The sequence below is a fragment of the Chenopodium album genome, chromosome 20 (genome assembly GCF_948465745.1).
Source record: "Chenopodium album chromosome 20, dcCheAlbu1.1, whole genome shotgun sequence".
In the NCBI taxonomy this organism is placed as follows: Eukaryota; Viridiplantae; Streptophyta; class Magnoliopsida; order Caryophyllales; family Amaranthaceae; genus Chenopodium; species Chenopodium album.
In genome coordinates, this window is record NC_137853.1 from 23,673,166 (window position 1) to 23,689,382 (window position 16,217).

The following is a 16,217-nucleotide window of genomic DNA, read 5'->3' on the forward strand; positions in this document are numbered from 1 at the left end:
TAACGATTTATTATAGAATTGCATAGGAGCTATTGATGGAACTCATGTATCAGCACGTGTGCCACAAGATGATCAAATTCCCTATCGTGGAAAAGAAAAAAAGCCTACGATGAATGTAATGTGTGCTTGCTCATTTGACATGAAATTTACATTTGTGATGGCTGGATGGGAAGGTTCGGCAAATGATTCAAGAATTTTTTGGGAAACAATTACAAATGTTGAAGAGACCAAGTTTCCGATGCCTCCTACTAGAAAGTATTATCTTGTAGACTCAGGCTATACAAATATGCCAGGATTTCTTTCACCGTATCGTGGAGAACGATATCATTTGCGTGATTATAGAGGAGCAACGAGCCCACAAGGTCCTGAGGAAATATTTAATTATACACATTCTTCATTGCGAAATGTTATTGAAAGATGTTTTGGGGTATTAAAAGCTAGATTTCCCATTCTCAGAGATATGCCTTCATATGACTTGAAACGACAAAAATATATAATTTTGTCGTGCTGTGTTATCCACAATTTCATCAAAATGTGCAAGGACGGAGATCCTTTGTTTATACAGTATGCAGATGAAAATGTCGAACTAGAAGATGATGCAAGAAACAATAATGGATCCGAGGACCTAGTGACTCCTTCTGTAAGTCAACAAGAACTACAAAGAATGGCTCAGTTTCGAGATCGTTTGGCAACACGATTGTGGGAAAGACAAAATTCATAATGAAAGTCTTCAACGAAAAATAAATATTACATTGCATTTGACTATTTTATTGTTACTTTTTTTTCCGTAGTTGTTCCTTTAAATTTTGTTACAACCTTATTCGATCAATAAATTTATTATTGAAATATATGTATATATTTTTTTTTTGTGAAAATAAATATGCAGCTATTAAAAAAAATTTTAAAAAAATAATAAATAATAATTATAGGTAGTATATATAAGAGTTGATTAAAGCTATAAATGATGTGGTAGTATTTTGAGAGTTGATTGTAAACTCAAAACTGAAAAATGAAAACAGTTTTTAAAAACAAAGAATCAAAAACTGAAATCAGTTTTCAGTTTTGAAAAAACAAAAAACTGAAAACTGAAAACGATGCCAAACGAACCCTAAACTAAAAACCAAAAAAAAAACAAAACTAAAAATAAAATAAAATAAAAGGAAAATGAAAAGGAAAAAAAAAAAAGGAAAAACCCACTAATTTCCCCTAAAACCCACGAAGCAATCAGACCAATTTCTTTCTCCCTCTTCGACCTGGCTGCTCAATACTCCATTGAAATGCATCACTAGCCATCACCGTTCGATCATAGCCATTCATCATCGAATCACAACCAATCAACATCATTGCATATCATTGAGACTCAATCAAGGCTGTTGATCTTCATTAATAATCACGTGCAAAGCTCGTGATGTGGTTCAAATTGAACCCCGATCTACGCGCCCGCGAAGACTCCGCGCAGAGGTCGCACAATAGCTACTGCCTCAACTCCGATTTTGAATCTAATTACGTGCGCCTTCTGACAGGGTTGCGCGGCCGCAAAGCTCCAATCCAATTGGACCTTAATTGAGGCTTGTTGTTTGCAAATGGTGAAGAGGGGTGGCCGAAATTCGCTGCTGGTGAGTTGCGGGGTTTAATTGGTGAGTGGTTTGGTGGTGATTGATGGTGGTTTTGGCTGGTGGTTTGGGTTGCTGCGGCTGGTGGTTTGCGTGGTGGTTGATTGTGAGCGGAGGGAGCAGGGGAATTTGCGTGATGTTGCTGTTGGTGTTGGTGGTTTGCGTGGGGTGAATTTGAGTGTTGAGGTGGGTGGTGATTGGAGGTGTGCGTGAGTGCTGATGGTATGTGTGGCTGGTGTAATTGTGTTTGTTTGGTTGTTGCGGGGTGGCTGCTGGTTGTTGTTGTTGCGGGGTGGCTGCTGGTTGTTGTTGTTGATGTTTGTTGATGGTGAGGGATTTGGGGAAGTGAGCTGCTTGTGCTGTTGGTGTTGTTGACGAAAGTAGGGAGCAGGGGATTGTGTGTTGTAGGTTTAGAAATGGTGTGGTGTAGGTTAAGGCTGGCAGCAACTTTGGAACATTTGACTCAAATTTTGTGCCTCGAACCTTGGACTTCCGAACACGAATAAGCCTTTGAAACCCGGAACACCAAACTCGACCTACAACAAAAACACGAGGGTATATTGGAAGATAAAATAAAATAAAATAAAATAAGAAAAAATAAAGTAAAGTAAAATACTAAAACTAAAGAAATAATAAAATGAAATAAAATAAAATAAAACAAACTAGAAACTAAAATAAAATAAATAAAACGAGAGAAGCGGAAAATTATTAACTAAAACTACAGAAATAAACTAGAAACTAATTAAAAAGGGCAAAAATACTCAAAATAAAGATAAAAGACGAGAATAATAAAATAATAGAAATAAAGGATAAAAAGGATGAAATTATTGGAAAATAAGTCGGAATACGACACAATAAACACCCTAAAAGTGACATAAAAGTCACTTATCTGGGAGTGAGGGAGTTTGACTTTGCTCGTTAGAACATTTGACCTTGGACTTTCGAACATGACTTTGATTATAACCAAGTCTCGACCCGAACGTTCCTACAAACAAAACCAAACATGAGGGGAAATTGGGATAAAGACTAAAATAAAATAAAATAAAACAAGAAAAATAAAGTAAAATAAAATGTTAAAACTAAAGAAATAATAAAATACAAGAAATAAAATAAAATAAAACAAACTAGAAACTAAAAGAAAATAAATAAAATGAGAGAAGCGGGAAATTATTAACTAAAACTACAAAATAAACTAAAAACTAATAAAAATGCAAAAATAATCAAAATAGAGAACGAATAAGGAAAATAAGAAAATAAGCGAAATAAAGTATAAAACTAGGGAAAATATTAGAAACTAAACCGGAAAATAAGCATAAATATACCCTAAAAGTGACATAAAAGTCACTTATCATAGGATCACCTGCATCTTCTTGATTAGTTTCAGGATCAATTTAAGAATATTTATGTTTCTCCTCCCATGTTGACAGAAACACACTAGATACATCTCTCAAATCATCATAAAGCTTGGCTCTTTCATCCATAGCCCTTTGTACTTTAGGGTCTTCCATTAGCCTTTGTGTTTCAGAAACCTGTTGAGAATTTGATGTAGACACATTCATTTGTTGCTATTTCATCTTCTCTGTTTAGGAAGTTATACGCTCAGCATGTATCATTGCAAAGAGTGTTGAATCTCTAGTCAACAAATGCAGTTCTTTTTCAATTTCCTTCAAAATAAATAACAACAATTTATTAATACATTATTTTTGAACACAAATACTATTTACTTTTTAAGTTAATTTGTTTACTTTTATGTCTACATTATTTAATTTATGTTTATCATATACTATATATTATTACTACTAAAAGTAGAGCAATTCAATATAATAAAAGTAAACAAACATGAGATAAAAGTAAAGACATTTCATTTTAAAGTAAATACAAGAAATTATTATAACTTATAAAAAATTACTCACATCTTTTGCAGCATCATGTATTTCACTATCTGTCAAGACACCTTCTGGTAGGCTGAATGACACTAATCTTCTCTCTCTATCAGCAAAGTTTCTATAAGCATTCTCAAATACATCTCCCAAGAATGCTTGCTTTCCTACTCTTCTAGAAACTGGATAGCCATCTTCTTGGAGTTCTCCTTGACCAAAAGATGCCTTTGCTTCATTTGCAATTCTTTCTTTGACTTTCTCATCTAACCAATGTTGGATCAATGGCAGTGGTGTAGGTTCAGGCTTCCCTCTGAATGCCAGATGATGAAAGTAGACAAGTTGAAGAATCAGGACACATCCACTGGATCAATTGTTTTTGTTGTTCTTGAAGCTCCCTACTGCTTTGCACAGGTTATTCATCACATAACCACACCAATCCAGGTTATGTATCTCTTTCACATTGTCTACATAGTTGATTATCTTGTAATCAATCACTCTGTTAACAAGAGGGGCTAAGAATAGGCTGCAAACATACATCACAAAGAATTTTTTAAAATTCTCCCCTCCTTTCTTCAGAGTCTTTAATTTGTTCTCCAAATTATTCACAAATATGTCATCACCTTCAGGAATTCCTAGCTTCTTCATCCATTCTTTTTGAGTCGACATGTTTGCTAGAGGTTGCTTCCTTAACTGAAAAGTCACCTTGTTCTCAGTTACATGTGGAAGCAAGAATATATCTTTAACATCATAGGAACTAACTGAAAACTCCTTCACCATATCAATCTTGAACATACAGCTGCTTTCATTGAAATGATGACAAAGCCATGGAAGCATCTTTGTTGAAATTCTTGTTAACTTTAGTTCAAGCAGCACTCCAAAACCAATACTTATGACATCTGATTTTTGCTACTGACTAAAATCCTTGTTCAAATTAACAACTGCATTGGGTCTACAGTGTGTTTTCTTGATTTCCAGATTACCATCATCATTATCACATTCTTCTTGAACATCAATAACTTCATGTACATCAAGGTCAGAATTGTCAAGCTTCATTTTTTTCTTTAAACGAGCTTTTCCCTTTTTTCAGTCTTCTTCTGATGATTCAACGCCAAAAATATTGGAAAGTAGCCTTTGGTTGTCTTCAACATAAAAATTCTACAATCAGTTTTCTTTTACCAAGAAATTTTTAAAAGATTTTTCTGAACAAAAAAGTTACTTTAATTTAAAAGATTTTTTCTGACAAATTTTCTTAAACGGTTTTTTCACCAAATGCCCTTGAACTTTTTAAAAATTCACCAAATATCCTCAAGTTTTTCAAAATTCACCAAATACCACTAAGGTTTGTTAATATTCACACCGTGACCTTAAAATATCCTTGACGTTAAAGTTCGGTTAACAATAAATTTAATTCACCAAATGCCCCAACTTTGTTAAATATTTACACAAAATACCCTTATTTTTGGAGGTACAACGTGTAGTTTGAAATTTAAGAAAATTAGCCGTTAGTTTTGAATCTCACTCTTTTTTTTGCATAAATACTCGATACATAACATCCCTCTTATTTGCTTAAACACACATTTTTAACACCATGAGATATCAATCTAAATCATCATCTTCAATGTATGAGGTTTTTTGTGTAAGAGTTGCAAACAAATCTTGTTGAGAATCAAGATTGATAAGTCATACATTGAGGAGGATGATTTAGGATGATTTACTTTTGTGTAAGGATGTTTGCAACTCTTACACAAAAGTACTCATACATTGAGGAGGATGATTTCAATTGATAACTCATGGTGTTAAAAATTTGTGGTTAAGCAAATAAGAGGAATGCTTTGTATCGAGTATTTATGTAAAATAAGGTTGAGAATCAAAACTAACGGCTAGTTTCCTTAAATTTCAAACTAGACATTCTAAAAATAAGGGTATTTTGTGTAATTATTTAACAAAGTTAGGGCATTTGGTGAATTAAATTTTATTGCTAACGGAACTTTAACGTCAGGGATATTTTGAGGTCACGGTGTGAATATTAACAAACATCAATGGTATTTGGTGAATTTTGAAAAACTTGAGGGTATTTGGTGAATTTTTGAAAAGTTCAAGGGCATTTGGTGAAAATATCGTTTCTTAAATGAGACTTAACCTTCCCTTTTTTTTAGCTTGATTGATGAGTGATTGAAGATGAATTATTGTGTTTTCCTTTTGTTCTAATGTTTATGATGTGGCACTATGAGAGGGAAGTATTTGGGATAGTTTTGGAACCCTCGTATTAATCCTACTTTTATCAAAATATTATTATAAAGATATATAAAGTTAAGTGAGAATTATAATGGATGAACAATTTTTTTTTTTTTTTGGCAAGTAGATTTTATAGCTAAAAAAATCATTCTTACAACCAATCCCAAAAAGGGAGTAAAACAGCAGGGCAACAACCTGCCTAGAAAACAATTAAACAAGCTAAGTAAAGCTATACAATTTGCTCATTTAGCCACTCTAGTTGTACAATCAATTCTCTTAGAGTTAGTGTCTAACAACCTGTATCTAACATCTCTTTGTACATTTCTTACAACTGTATCTATACAAAAAAAAAAATTTGCTCTTAGAAACCTTTATTTCTAGCTTTCCAGATCAGGCTGTATTTCTAGCTTTTCAGATTCTCAGCAGACATTGTTTGAAAACAGGCTTGCATCTCCTAGCCTTCTCATTTATTTTCTTCATGCTATCCACATTTACACTTATACTGATTCAAGAACTCAATTGTTCCCATACTTTCTTACTGTACACACATATGAAAAATAGATGATAAAGTGATTCTTGCTCCACTCCACATAGTAAGCATTTAGTTTCTAAGCATACTCCAAACCTAGCAAGTTTATCTCTAGTCTAGAGTATGCCTTGTATAACCAGGTAGCTGATAAACTGGTGTTTTGGAGTGGCTAATCTTTCCCAAACAAGCTTATCCCATCTGCATTTTTCTTGAGTATCCTTGAGTACCACATAATTCTTCCCTATCTTATACTAGCCCTTGCTAAAGACATTTTTACTGTAAACAGCTTTGAGTTTGTCTTTGACCTGGCATATTCGCTGATAGTTAGAGATTCTCTTTCTTTTGAGACACAACCCACACATGTTTTCCCAAGCCAGCAATGTTCCATTTCTACGCATCTCTAATTCCCAAGCCACCTTCTAATTTCTTCCTACATGCATATTCCCAAGAAATATTCCCAAGTTTCTACTGAGCATTCTCATATATGCCAAAGAAAGTCTCTGCAAATAGCACTTATCTTCTAAAAGACAGCCTTAGGTAGCACCATAATTTGAGCCCAGTAAACATGGATGCTCATGATAATAGCATTCACCAGAGTCAATCTCACAACAAAAGATAAATGTCTTGAACTCCAAAGTATGATTCTTGCACACATTTTATCAACTTGATGCTCACATTCCACTGCTGAAATTCTCCTGAAACATATAGGAATTCCTAGATAACTGAAAGGAAGCTTTCCTTTCAGAAATCCATTCATGTTAAGAATGCTATTTATCTCAAAATCAATCATTCCAGCACAATATAAAGAAGTCTTCTTCGGATTGGCCTTGAGCTGTGTGGCCTTTAAGAAGGCATTGAAACCATTCATCATCAATTTAATTGATCTTTACTCACCCTTACAGAATAAGATAAGGTCATCTGCAAAACAAAGGTGAGTCAGCTGCTCTGCAACTGGGATGGAATTTGAAGTCAGTTTTTTGGCTAACCAGTTTTAAGATCCTAGAGAGATACTGAATGCATAAAACAAAGAGTAAAAGTGGTATTGGATCTCCTTGTCTCGATCCTCTTTTAGACCCATAGTATCCATACAATGAGCCATTAGTTCTCAGTGAGAACCTTGGAGTTTTGACACAAACCAATGGATGTACAATTGCTCTCACCAAAAGATTGTATAATTCTCCTCTCTCTCTCTCTCTCTCTCCCCTTAACCGGCGCCCCTCTCTCTACCGAGAAGGATTGTTTTTCTTCCTCCCAACTAGCATTGATGGAGATTCCGCTCATGATTGTAGACCAATACTAGGACAACGATGCTTGGAGCTCTTTATCTCCACAAGAAGAGGAAGACACGCTATCTACACATTAAAGGTTATAATTTCTAACCTTGAATTTGATTATATTCGCAATATACATATGCACGCAATCCTATTAGGTGTTATGAATGTGATTCATGAAATGTCGCTAATTACACCTAAAACCCTACAATTTGTAAGGCGACATATTATTAATTCAAAAGTTTAAAAACAATAAACATTCTATCAGCAAGTCTCTTAAGGCTCTATATGGGTCTAATAGACCAGCTTCTTAATGGTGTTTATGTTATCATGTGTATTTTGAGGATTGCTATGTTTCGCTCTCGATTCCTTGCATCAAGAAAGGAAACAAAGATTCTTGATTCTAAAGGATGGTATAGTTTAAGGCTATTACATATCTCTTCACAAATGCATAACATAAACTCCCAAATTATCCTTCACACTAGTGAAGCAGATTCAACTTTCAACACAGTATGCATTAGTTGGATCTACTAACAAAGGGTTTCAACTTCAATTCACCATATTAGCAAGTTAAAAGATGATATTGCTATGGTAAAATCAGGACTCTTAAGGTTAGTAAAGGTACAGAAAACACAACACATATGAATTTCTCATATAGAGAGTGGATCACATTGCTCGACTATATCGATTGAGAATGATTTGAATGTGAAATTTACTAATTTTACTCAAATGTAGTAAATTCATAAAACATAAGATAATTATGAGAAATTATCTTTCAGTTTGCAACACGCAGCTTATTGGCATATCTCCCAAATACAATCCAGGATTGAAAATACATAGATAAACTATTACGAGTAGAAGGTCCCGTTCAGAGTTCACCAGCTAGCTGATTCTTCATTTTTTCTTGGCAATGAACAAACCCCATCGTTGCTCACCTCCTTTAGTCCGCACTAACTTAGCCTTCCACCCATCAACTATGTCATTGTAATCTTGCTGAAAATCGTTGTAAAAATAAAATGTAAATCATTAACACAAACTGTCACAAAACCAATTTCGATCCTTCATGTAATTTGCAAGATCAATGAGACATATAAAATATACGCAGCAGAAAGTGCACACTGTACAAACCTCAGAGAAATCAGCAATGAATTCATCCTTCTCCTTTTCAAGTGCATCTAGTTCCCTCTGCAGAACTTGAATGAACTGGAAGCAAACAGCAAAACAGGGAAAAAAAGGTTCAGTTTCAATTTCTCCAGTCACATAAATCATAAAAGTACAAATTAATAACGTGTGAATATGCAAGACCTGGTCAGTCCTATCCTCAGCAATAACCTCAATGAATCCAGCATCTTTAAGCATCTGATTGAATCAAGAGTCACATGATATAATTTGTTAATATCAAGAAGTTCCAAATTTAAACACAAAGCATAAACGCTAACTCAATAAGCTTGCCTGCCCATATGCCTTCACATCGTGGAGATCATATCCCCTCTGCTTGATGTACGATGCAAATTCAGGTGAAGGTGGACCAGCACTCTTGCAGTAGTCACTGATTAGAACTTTGCCTCCAGGCTTCAGCCATTTGAGGAAGGATCTAAATAATGCAGGTTTGTCCTGAATATGACAAATAAGTTCAGGAGTTAGTTTTCTCCATTTCAAAGAACTTTTGTGATGCAGATTACTGGAGTTAGTGGAGTATGAAGTCAGTAACTCAGTACAATTCAACATGGACAACTAGCATTATTTTTATTAATTTTTTTTTTTTGTTTTAAATTTTTAGGCTTTTAGCATATAAGTTTAAATCTTTAACAATAGTATTTGGATATTAAATTAAGGAGTGACTGCTTAAAAATCATAATTGAAAAAGTATGATTTGAAATGTTCACACATACTTAAATATTTGAATCCTAAATATCAGAGAAAGCAGTTACCTGAATATGCAAAATGGTATCACGGCTGTAGATGACATCGAAAGAGTTCTCGGGGTACTCTTTCTTGGTACAATCTGCCACCTCAAACTCAACAGCACATTTGAGACCAATTGAACGCTCAAGGGCAAAAGAGATCATATTAATAGAGAGATCAATTCCGACAACCTCCACATCATAGTTCTCTGCCATGTAAAAATCACCTCCACCTATGCCACAACCCACATCTAGGACCTTCTGACCAGGCTTCAGGTCAAGCTTCGAGACGAACTCTTTGGTTGTTTCTGCTCAGAACCAAATATACTAACATCAAACCAAGAGTGATTTCATAAGGCATGTAAAAATATTCCAGAAAATGTTAGTTCTCAAACTCACCCATACCACCCGAATAGGTATGGTCATATTTGATCTTAACTAATATTGACATGAATGATGTATTTTTATAAAAAAAAAACCCCAAACGAATTCAAAAGCATTTGCTTGAAATGAATGATATATGCTTTCTTTTTAATACCAGATTTGAGCGGTTTCATTAACATGTTTGATATGAAGTAGAAAACATGGTAGTCAACAATAATACTTCATGACAATGAATGGAGTCTCCTATGGAACACAATCATAGAATATGTTTTCTCTTCTTTTAATTAGACCAAACCCAAAACAAGAAGTATAGTTCTGAGAAGCCCCCAGTGCCCCGAAGAACGGTTATTGATGAAAGAAAATGCATGAACAACCTTATGCTTTTAGTGTAGTCTTTTGTTTTTTAGATTTTAAGATAAGAAACAATTAGTCTTTGCTTATAATTGTTATGATAACTGCTAGGAACCAAGGCAATTATCTTTTGTAATAGATGATTCTCATGTCAGGTTTTATGAACTAAATTCAAGAATTATCCAAGTATAACTATTCAGAATTATCAATTTACCAACTCCTAAAAAGCTGCACACTGATGGCAGAACATTATAAATAGGGATAAGAACACCAAACTTACCTATTCCTCCAGTGCTAACATAGCCTGGACCAAATACCCTTTCATACCGCAGGATGCTGTTAAATTTGTACTGACTAGTATCCAGAAACTTCTGGAACCCCTTATCATCCTCTGAATCAACTTTCTGCCATAACCAACTAATCTGCATCCAGAAGTCATTTATCAGTACATGTTGCTCACTAGTTGTGATCCACAGTAAATAAATAGAATTATGGCACAGAAACATCCATGACCTGGTTCTGATTCTTCTTGCTTCTGACATAAGCTCCAATACATTTGCATCCAATAAGGGAGAGCTCGTAAGAGTTCCCAGATTCATCTGTCATATGGCATTCTTTAAAGACCTGTAGCAATGAAAGACTAGAGTAATGAGAAGCAAAGTATCAAGTTTGAGGTAGCAGAAGAAAGGCTAGAAATATTGAATAAGTTACTTCCATATCTAAATCAAATTCCAATAGCAAACATGATGCAAGGTGCACAACATCACGTTTTATTAAGAAAATATCACAGATGCATGAACAATGCATAATATGGATTAAGATAGCATATAATGCATGCCTTTTTGTTTATATAATTATATTAAGTAATTACCCCCTTCTGAATTAGTGTTGATTCATATATGAAGCTGTATATTATAATCTAGTTAACAATTGCTATGTTTAACCTAGTAGGCTACTTGATAGAGTATGCTGGATTAAGCTCCAATCGTATCCAAGTAATTACAACAGGAGAGCAAGATTTATATATTATCCATAAGAGAATCCAATTTCTAAAGAGAAATTTATGAAGGTATGCTCTCTACATGTTTTAGGGCACCACTCACCCTCACCCATTGAATCTGTCATGGCTTCCATTTTCCTAAACCATGGATAATGTCATGATAGCCCTAGAGTTAATAGATTAAAATTAAAAATAAAGGCACTAAATCCTCATACACATACGAAAAATACAAGTCTAGCTTATACACATATACAGATAGATAGCCTTTCCCAGTATTTCTGTTTTTTTAACAAAATTTGAAAAGCTGCTACTACTCTTGTTCTATAAAATTAAAATTAATTGTGTAGGTGTGAGGATTTTCAGCAGTATAAGCGATGACTCAAACCTTTGATAGACCTCTCCAACTTAATTTGCATCTGTAACATCCATTTAATTATTTTTAATTGGACTATATCAGCAGAATCAAATTTGCCAATTAATATATTTATATATCATCTTTAGTGTAACTTAGCAGAGGGTGTAATCAAAGCAGGGTCTTTGTTGTAAATTGTATTAACAAGATTACACAGGCGAGAGCCTGCTTAGAGTTTTAGGAGCAATAATGAAGCAGATGCATAATAGCCTTCGAAACTAGGTCCACTACTTATCAAAGCATATAGATAAGGATATTTAATTGGAGTATTAATTACTTATATCACCAGATAAGCAATTAAATTAAATAATTTCCACCACATACATAACAGAACAATCTACATGATTACAGATGCTCCACAAGAGAAATGGTTAGTTATGAACATAAAGGACATTCATTTTTGTCAATGGTAACAAACTAACAATGATAACAAATTCTGCATCCTGCAATATAAGAAGAATACTACAAAATGATTCAGCCAACTAATTTAAAGGAAATGGACATAACAAAAAAAAATTTTGTACAAAAACATGAATCACAACCTTGGTGTAGAACCTAGGTTCACGGTAGTGAGTCGGATTGCTTTTGCGCTTGTGATCTCCAGATTGATGAAAGCAAGACTCTCTGAAGAAAATGTACCCTCCTGGCTTCAACCATTTCAACATCCTCTCAACCAGACGTTCAACCTATAATTTTTAACAGGACAGTAGGGAAATCATTATAGCAGTTTTCACATATGCAGATTACTAACCAGAGAAATTTTGGCAGACTTGTGCACAAATAGTAGATTTAACTTCTCAGTTGTAGGTGTAGATTGTAATTAAAATGCTCTTTGCAACCATATACTACTATAGTAATGAGTCTAATGACTATATGCTTGGTTGTAGTAGTAGATTGAAATTAAAAAGCTTCTACTACTAAATGCCGCATAGCAATGGAGAAACGGCAGATAAGTCAAGAAGCTATTGTTTAGAGAGGCATTCTAGACAACCATGCTCAATAAAACAGCGGAACAACCAGTGTTCACTGAGGAACTAAGGGTTAAACTGAAAGTATACCTCTTCATCAGAAAGATACATGAGTAGCCAGTTGGAGAATATGATATCCACAGAATTTGGTGAAAAATTGAGACTGGGAGATGTCACATCAGCACACATAAACTTCACATTTTTGTAATGCCCATTTATGCATTCATTCTGCAACCAAGAAAAGCATTAAAGCAGTTAGAAGAAGATAAGCGAGAAATTGTAGTCACTACCATAGTAAAAGAGTAGTAATCATTCCTACAAAATCAGATAGAATACACAAACTAGAGAAATCAAGAGAGAAAGATGTTATGTTTCCACATCACCTTCTTTATAACACTCTCAATGAAATCCAGAGCAATAACCTGGCCAGCTTTTTGGGCCAATTCACCAGTAAAACGACCAATACCAGCACCAAGTTCTAAGATGGACTTTCCTTCATAAGGTGGAAGCATGGAAAGTACCTGTACCCATAAAGAATCGAGTTTAAAAGTCTCATACAGTTCGTTGATAATCATTTGCATCAAAAGGTAATAAAGGATATACACACACTTACTTCCACCTACCTTTACAAATTTATGTTGTGGTTTCTCAATCGACAGAATACAATTACAAGTAGAATAGATTGCTTATAAACTATGACAGAGTCACTTCAGAATAATGTAAGATCGGTTTAAGTAACACTACAGTTTGTAAGAAGGCAGTTTAGCATGCCCAAAATAACTTTAACATTCTTAAATGGATCAAGTTCCGTAATCTTGTGAGTGATTAAAAGTTCAAATGACAACTATAAAGATCGGCAAAGTTTAACTAGTTTAAAATATATTAACCAAGAATACTAGCTACGGAGTAATAACTACTACTATTACTAACTTCTTATATATTAACTCAGTTAATAATTTCCTCTAGACTTATAAAGTCATCAGCCCATTCACGCCAACAACTTGCTTAGAGTCGTCCATGTGAAGCATACATACAATTTTATGCACCAACTTGTGGTCAAGAACTCATATTATACTGAGTACATATATCTACTCTGTTTTTTGCACTTACAACACACCTTTTTTCCGTTCTATTTGAAAAAGTGATTAGCAAAGATAAAAACGTGCAGATCAAGCTATAATTTAAACCATAACAACATAGCACTTCTTTTCTTATTATTGGCAAAATTATTTCAATTAAATTATTCATTTACAGTGTGTGACTAAACGGTGTTTTATAAAGTGATAATAATAGATTAAGGCCCTGTTCACTTCACCTTAAAAAATAATTTAAATCATAACAACATAACACTTTTTTCCTTATTATTGGTAAAATAATTTCTATTTAATAAAATTAATTTAATTTCAGTAAAAATAATTTAAGTTAAGCAAATATAGTTTTGTTTTAGTAAAAATAATTTCAGTTCAGCAAAAATAAAGTAAAGTGGATGGGGCCTAAGTATTAATCTTTTCATTTGCAAATAAAGTGTTATCTGACCCAAAAAATCTGAGCCCCAAAAATTAATGTCTCATTTCCCCTTTGTTTATGTATTTATTTACCTACTCAAAACTTTTAAACAACTATCATTATTATATATCTTGTTTTTTTATTTTTTTATTTGCATTTAAATTTAACTAACAGCACTCTATTATTATTATTATTTTTTTTATATATATATTTGTTTTTTAATTCACTCAACAAAATACATACACAAAAATACATATTGGATTTTTTTTATAGTATTACCAGTGTCAGGCTGAGAAGATATGTTATCGGTATGCGCAAAATAGATCAAGTCACATGAACAAAATAGTTGGTACAAAGCATAGCATTTGTTTTCATATTTATTACTTAATTAATTCACATCAAATGCTCATCAAATACTTTACTTTTTTTTTAAAGACAAATACTTTACTTTTTGTTTTAAAAATAAAATGATGAGTATATATTTAATTATTTATGTTTTTGTTTTTTTTTTTGAAGGGATGACATATATTTACTAATGTACAGTTGAGTTAATACTTATATATACTCATGTACACCACTTGAGTTATTAAAAAATTGAGTTATTGATAACACACTAGTTTCTAATTTTATTTTATTTTTATTTTTTTTTTACTTATCCTTTTGAAATAAAATTACTAACTTAATGAACTAGACGTGTACAGGAATAAGACTGAATTGATACTCCGTACGAAGTAGATATTCATAAGATGGTATCCACGTTATTAAAGTATACGTCTTGATAATTTATAGGATAAAAAGTCCAATGCCGAAGGAATCATCATCAATTTATTTTAAGGTTGTTTAAATATAACTTTCCCTTCATACTGGATTTAAAACATCATTCAGATTTTTTAAACCAGATTTTCTAAGTAGAGTAACTTTAAGCATATACGTAGTATTTCAAATTGTAATTTTCAGAGTCAATTTATAATTTTTTTTTTTTTTTTTAATTTTTTCGTCTTTAAGATCATAAAGAGCTACAAAAGGGAAGTGATCAGAATCGATCCAGAATCATTTGAAATCAGTGATAAACTCTAATTTTTCGACTGTAATATAGTTCTTGACTCTGAATATAGAGTACGTAAATATTGTACAAGTGTCCACTATTTATTGTTTTTTGGTAACAAATCAACTGTCATTTCTTATCGGTTGCGAGTCTCAGTCCGATAAATGATGTGTACATCCAAAATTTTCGGGATCAAAATCGACTTTTAATACAACCAAATAAATCAAAATATTAAAATACCAAAAGCAAGAAAAAAAAAAAAACGAAAATACCTCAGGTCGCTCTTCTTTGTCAAGATCTGACGCTTGAGAATCAAGCATCATAGCCTCAACAGTCAAATCAACAGAGTGTTCAACCCAGTACTTCTTGAACACCTCTCTCTCTTCCGTCATTCCCAAAGCTACACAATCCATTCACAAAAACCAAACCCAGTTTAACAACATTAATCATTTTTAATTACTACTCCCTTTCATATTACTCGTATTTACAACGATTGTGTAATTAATATATAAGGGTTAATAGTTTAAATTTAACAATATCATACCAATAAAACAGATTATTAGCACGAACCTGAAGCGGCCATATTGCGGGGCAGGAAAGGATGGATAGCAGATCTAGAAGGACAACGAACGCGATTCAGAAAGAAAAAAGAGCGGGTAGTATTAGTAGTAATTGAAGAGGGGAAAATGGTGAAAATTTAGCGGCCTTCAATGGCAATGCGAGAACGAGAGAAAGTCCTGGATCTACGGTTCGAAGCCCTGCCTCTCTGCCGCATGAGCAGCAGTAAAACAATCACTCAAAGTGAAAGAAACAAGTGAGGGTACCAAAAACAACTACCACGCTAGAAATGATGGATAGACGTTTTGGTGTGGGAAAGAATAGAGGGTTAAGGGGTCTGTATATATAGACTCGTTAGCATGATAGGAGAGAGAAAGTGGGATGGACCTACAACAATTGCGATTTTTTCTGTTGTTAGTATATAGAAGTATTATTTTCTCACCCTTACGAGGCAGCAAGCGGTCATCATCATTGGACGATTAGGGGGTTGCCTTTTTTTATGTGGTGATCCGAGAAACGAACAAATTGTGAAAATTGTATTTCAGTCTTGAGAAAATGAGA

General features: G+C 33.5%; 1 protein-coding gene across 1 annotated transcript; it reads right to left on the reverse strand.

Annotated features, from left to right (window-relative positions):
* Positions 1-8,223: 8,223 nt before the first annotated feature.
* On the reverse strand, positions 8,224-15,982 carry LOC145596600 (phosphoethanolamine N-methyltransferase-like). Its single transcript, XM_081652795.1, has 12 exons — positions 15,669-15,982; positions 15,371-15,498; positions 12,931-13,068; positions 12,638-12,775; positions 12,122-12,265; positions 10,681-10,791; positions 10,448-10,589; positions 9,460-9,740; positions 8,981-9,142; positions 8,834-8,887; positions 8,657-8,731; positions 8,224-8,521 (listed from the first exon to the last, which is right to left on the reverse strand). The coding sequence occupies exons 1-12, from the start codon at positions 15,679-15,681 to the stop codon at positions 8,423-8,425; spliced, it is 1,485 nt and encodes a 494-aa protein (XP_081508921.1). The 5' UTR covers positions 15,682-15,982; the 3' UTR covers positions 8,224-8,422.
* Positions 15,983-16,217: the final 235 nt, after the last annotated feature.

Bases quoted from the DNA above. Each gene is read 5' to 3' on its own strand.
- LOC145596600 (XM_081652795.1), bottom strand. The intron at 12,266-12,637 runs GTATACTTTCAG...TAAAAATTATAG, and splicing joins TGTATCTTTCTGATGAAGAG to GTTGAACGTCTGGTTGAGAG. The intron at 8,732-8,833 runs GTCTTGCATATT...GTTTGCTTCCAG, and splicing joins CTGAGGATAGGACTGACCAG to TTCATTCAAGTTCTGCAGAG.